Below are 5,219 nucleotides of genomic sequence, written 5' to 3' on the forward strand. Positions count from 1 at the left end.
AAATGAATTATGTATAATCGCTATGACTCTTGTTATTTTTATATCTTTAATTATGAATAGTGATGAAACCAATTTATGTAAAATCCTTCAATGCGCATTATGTTTATGTATTAAATCGCAAAATATTTTGACTGTCAAATGGAAGAATGTTAGAATTAATTGACGAATTAATTATATTATGCGACTCATTTGAAATATTATGATGGACCTAAATGTGATTTAATAAAATATAATAAGGATCTATTGGTTATTATGAGAGGTTATAATAAAAATAAAACAAAGATAAAATAAAAAAGACTTTATAGACGTTGGTTAATAAAAAGATTAAGATTTTGTCTTTAGCCATAAAACTCTTCTAGAATAAGTCATCAAGAAAGAAAGTGTATTAGGAGGAAGAAAGGCAAAAAAATATTTAAAATTCTTAATATTAGAAAGAGGTTAAGAAGGGATAATCATGAGTTACTTATTACTTGTCTTTTCCAAGAGTGTGTATTGTACTTAGTTTTGTAATAATATTTGATTATAAACTTTTAAGAATTTATTTAAAGAATAGCTGATTATAGTTCAAGAATTAGGATGAACCAGCATAACCATCCATTTCTCTTTTTGTGTAAGCTGTAACTTAATTAATACAAAATAATGGTTGGAGTCCATACTTGTGAAAAAGGTCTTTGTTTCATTCCACTCCTTTTAAAATCTTCCTCTTACTTTAACATCACCCTTATTTAAAATTGGAAGAAGAAGAAAAAATATCTATCACATGACCAACATCTTTACTTTTTTTTTTCTTCTATATTCTCCTTTTTACTATCTTAATATCACGGCACAAATCAAAATAACCAACGAAAATAAATATAAACTGTATTACTTTCAGTAACTAAATGTCATATGTTTTCCTGAAAATTTTTTTTTTAATATTTCTTTTTTAAAATATAATCATTTAATAAGTTTTTATTAACATAATAGTAATAACAACAACACTTTTATGTTTATTCATATTCATTATATACATATTACTAAGTTATTAAGTGAATTTATTTTAGAAAGAGAGATATATGAACATATATATTTTCTTATTTCACGAAGCAGATTGATTATTTATCCTATTAAAAAAAGTTGAAAGTATTGTTTTATAATGGAAGTTGCAATATTTTACACTTATGTAAACAGTAAAGCAAATTATAGAAGCGGTGTGAAATTTAAAAGGAGAAGAAGGCGATGGTATTTTGCAGCTTAATTAATGATAAAGCTACTGTACGAGGCCTATGCGCTGACACTGCACCCCTCCCCCCTTCTCCACTGTTAAAAGCATGTGCATCTTTAGACCCTTGTGTGCGTTTGTTTATGCTGAGAGTGACGAATGCCTGTCACTACCATTTCAACTGTGGCACTGAAAAACATGGCATGTTTTTTTTATATATATCTGCATTTAAAAGGATCGTTTATTCAAGGAAAATGACCCCTACCTCTTTCACCCTTTTCCTCCCTCTTTTCCTTTTTGTTTTCTCACATCCAATTCCATCTCAAAAAGAAGATTTAGCCCCCCCTCTTGCTTCCTATACACAAAATGGTCCCAACCATGGCATCATTCACCCAGATGAATGTCACATGTATCATTCATTTAATATTACCCAAAGGGTCCATCTGTACAAAGCTACCTGACACATCAATAACATCATGCTCTACTCCTACAACATTAAAGACATTAATGTCAAAAAACTAAATAATTGTTATAAACCATTCATCCCTTTTTTTCCTCACCACATGCATGCATTGCCTCTAATGTATAGTCCGTAAAATCCACAAACACCACCTATTTCCAAATATAATCATTAATCTACCCCTGAAATATCCAGAATTGTGTTTTTCTTTTGATGCAGATATACCTTCATTTGTTACGGAATTGGAATCTGCATTCACTTATGCTTCTTTTCTAGGTACAGTTTTTAAGTATGGACTCCAACCATTATTTTGTATTCATTAATATCTTCTGAAGCAGAAAAATACATATAGCTTTGCATGATCTTGGATTTTAGTTTTCATACAACAAATGAAATATGTTAAATGGAGAAAAACAGGTTGCAGCTCACCTTTAAACAAACCTTCAACAGTCAGACTCTCAAATTCCTAAACGCTGCATCTCAACAACAATATTATAATAAAGAATATGAACTTTCTTTGAGATAAAAAAACAAATTTCACCTTGTCAAGAAAAGAAAACATAAAAGAAGCAAGAGAGAAGAAGAAAACAACAATTTGTGAAATCCTCCGAATATCTTTATATCATATCATGTCTCCCCCTTTGCCTGAATAAAGCTTGTCTTTTCTTTCTTTTCCAAGTATATGTCATTCATTCTGCTTCTCCTTCTGTTGTGGCTGAAGACATGTAACTCATCACAATGGAGGTCTCTTCTGATGGAACCCCAAGAGTTGAAGACTGGAACTGTTGCTTGCAACTTTGGCATGTTATTTCCAAAACAGTGGAGCTTATCTTCTTCATGGCTTGCTTTCTCAACTCTTCAGCCTTTGCCAGTTCAGATTGTGCTTGTTTCCTTATCCTTTTGGCATTCTCAAACTCAAGTTCAGCTATCTCAATCTGACGTTTGGCCTCTTTCCTAGCTTCTTCAGCATAAGCCTTTTCTGCCATCGCCAACTTGAGTTCCTCAGCTGCAAACTCTTTCAATCTCGCCACTTCCAATGTGGAATAGTCACTCACATTATTATTCCTTTCAGGTGGGCTCCTATGTGCTTCTGAACACACTCTCTCTTCATTTCCTTTGTCATTACTACATGACCCTATTGAAAGTTTCAAACCATAGTTCTCCTTCGGATTTCGTTTTTCTTGAGAATTTATTGAGGAGGGTAAGAGCTGAAGTTCTAAGTTCCGAGAGGTGGTGGATTTGTTATTGTGTATCTCTGAAGTTAATAAGACTGTTGCTGGTTGATCAGCAGAAGCTGGTTTTGGCAGTGGAAGTCCTTGCAATGGTGGGGCTATCCTAAAATTTGCCTCACTAGAGGGACTTGCGCTTGAAGCTGTTCTAGAAGAGCATGCAGGTTGCAGTGCTTGCAACTCTGGCCGGTGCTGTCGCACAGTGCATGCATCTTGGTGTTCTATGAAACTCTCTACCCTGAAAAGGACAAAGGTTTAGGTAATTAAAATAAACAAGACCGTGATATACATTTATATTCTTGTCCCTTAATATATAATTGGCTAAGGGGGAAAAACCTGGTCAAATCAAACAAAGATATATATTATGTATGACGAAAACCTTGTTAGTTAGTGTTTCAAAAACATGCACTTATAAAATTAATTATTCGAAGGTCCTGTCCGTGGCTTCAGTGGACAAGTTTCAAATTGAATAGTTGATTAAAATAAAATAAGACAGAGTGATCAAATTAATGAGGACATCATAAGTTCAAATAAAGAATGAAAAATAAACTGTTCCCTTCTACATAAGGACTTTTGTTTGGGTCTTTAGCTTATCAACAGTGGTTTGGAGATAGACTGGTCTTAAACTTAAAAGCTGCCATAGGAACTCTCCAGGTGTAAGGCGTATGTATGCAATATTCATAACAACATCATGCTTAGGGGTTTGAAAATGTCTCAACTTACATGTTTAAAGACTTCCAAAATAGAATATTATATATTTAATAACCTCTAGAAGATGGAAAATCTTTCACATGGAAGGTATCTGAGATTCAGAATTTTTGTTTCTCTGCACCGTCCTTGTACCTAGAATTTAGGGTTTGACCGTAATCACATAACAATTTAAGAAGTAAAATAATAATAGGTATTAATAATAGTAGTTTGGTTTTCAGTTATGGAGGCAAAAACAATTGCTGAGCAGGGGCTGAATCTGAGGAGCCAAAAACACAGAAACCAAGAAAGAGAGAGAAAGGTGGAAACTTTGAAATAAGGTGGAAACAAAACGCAAACAAACCTGGAAAAGACACGGCCACAGTCACAGGAATGGCCCCTGGTGCCACAGGTTTTGATGTGTGCCTTGTAATCAGATTGAACAGCATAGCCTTTGGAGCACTTGTCACAGACCCACTGCTTGTGATTGCTGTGCTTCCTTCTGAAGTGCTTCTTGATGCCCACAAGATCCCCAAGGGCATGGCAAGGGTCATGGTGCAAACAGCTTGGCTCGGGACACACAAATACTCTCTTCTTCTGCCCTTGTGTTTCCCTCTTGAGCAATTTCCATGGCACCTTGTGTCTTCTCCTGTGCATTTGAAGATTCTGATCCCTCTGGAACCCTTGGTTGCAGATCTCGCACACATATCTGTCAGATTCCAGCAAGGTGGTGGGTGAGAGAGACACAACCTCAGCATCTGGATCTGCATAAATAAATACATATGCACACAGGAACAGCATAAACAGCAGCAACAACAACAACAAAACAAGAAGGAAAAAGAAATTAACTTTAGAGAGAAAATCCAAAGCCCACGAATTTTGTCTCAGGTAAAAGCCTGAAAGTTGAAACTCAGCCCCGTAAAAGGGTAAAAAACTTTACCGGGTGTGCCTGCGGGTCTTCTTTTTCTTTTGTTGGCCACCCCATTTTCAGATAATGCAAAGGCGGCATCAGAAGAAGATGGTGCACCAGAAGAAGCACTGTTGTCTAACATGGGTGGAATTTTTGTGCGTGTGGCTTGAGGACTATATGTAACTACAGGAGGATTAATTGTGACGAAGACTAGTACAAGTGGTGAGGTTGCAATAGTGGGTTTCAGCTTTACTAGTATGGAAAAGAAGATGAGGAATGATAGTGGCACAAGTGAAGGAAGAAAGAGAGAGTAGGAGATAAAGATAACAGAAATAATAGAGAGAGAAAAAGGTGTTGCTTTATGTAATCAGCTTTCTTTAAGGCTTTTTTTCCCCTAGCTTTTTCTTTCCCACGAGCTTTCTTGCTTTGTTGTTTCATTGACCCCTCACCTCGAGCAGGTAAGGTTGAAGGCAAGTCTTGTTTATAAAGCTCCCTCCGTAGCGTGTGTGTGTATGTGTGTCTTTTGCTTCCTGCTGACCCTATCCAATCAACGTTTGGTTCAAACTTTGAGCCCCCACACGCGGAATTTTGGACAGGAACAAAAAAAACATCCTCTTCCTCTCTGATCCAACCACACAACAAAAACAACCACACTTATTCGTCTTATTATTATGATTATTATTAATACCATCATCATTATTATTATCACTGTAATTTGCATGAACTCCGTTA

General features: G+C 35.5%; 1 protein-coding gene across 1 annotated transcript; it reads right to left on the minus strand.

Moving 5' to 3' along the window:
* Positions 1 to 1,951: 1,951 nt before the first annotated feature.
* Positions 1,952 to 4,957, minus strand: LOC114179554 (zinc finger protein SHOOT GRAVITROPISM 5). The gene is made up of 3 exons (XM_028065932.1): positions 4,518 to 4,957; positions 3,942 to 4,341; positions 1,952 to 3,128 (listed from the first exon to the last, which is right to left on the minus strand). The coding sequence occupies exons 1-3, from the start codon at positions 4,627 to 4,629 to the stop codon at positions 2,351 to 2,353; spliced, it is 1,290 nt and encodes a 429-aa protein (XP_027921733.1). The 5' UTR covers positions 4,630 to 4,957; the 3' UTR covers positions 1,952 to 2,350.
* Between the last annotated feature and the right edge of the window lie 262 nt (positions 4,958 to 5,219).

The sequence above is a fragment of the Vigna unguiculata genome, chromosome 3 (genome assembly GCF_004118075.2).
Source record: "Vigna unguiculata cultivar IT97K-499-35 chromosome 3, ASM411807v1, whole genome shotgun sequence".
Taxonomy (NCBI): Eukaryota; Viridiplantae; Streptophyta; class Magnoliopsida; order Fabales; family Fabaceae; genus Vigna; species Vigna unguiculata.

What these genes read in the sequence shown, in the direction of transcription:
- LOC114179554 (XM_028065932.1), bottom strand. Translation starts at nt 4,629, where the DNA reads ATGTTAGACAACAGTGCTTCTTCTGGTGCACCATCTTCTTCTGATGCC. An exon ending in AAGACCCGCAGGCACACCCG is followed by an intron (nt 4,342 to 4,517) that starts GTAAAGTTTTTT and finishes TTATTTATGCAG; the next exon opens with ATCCAGATGCTGAGGTTGTG. An exon ending in TGTGGCCGTGTCTTTTCCAG is followed by an intron (nt 3,129 to 3,941) that starts GTTTGTTTGCGT and finishes TGTCCTTTTCAG; the next exon opens with GGTAGAGAGTTTCATAGAAC.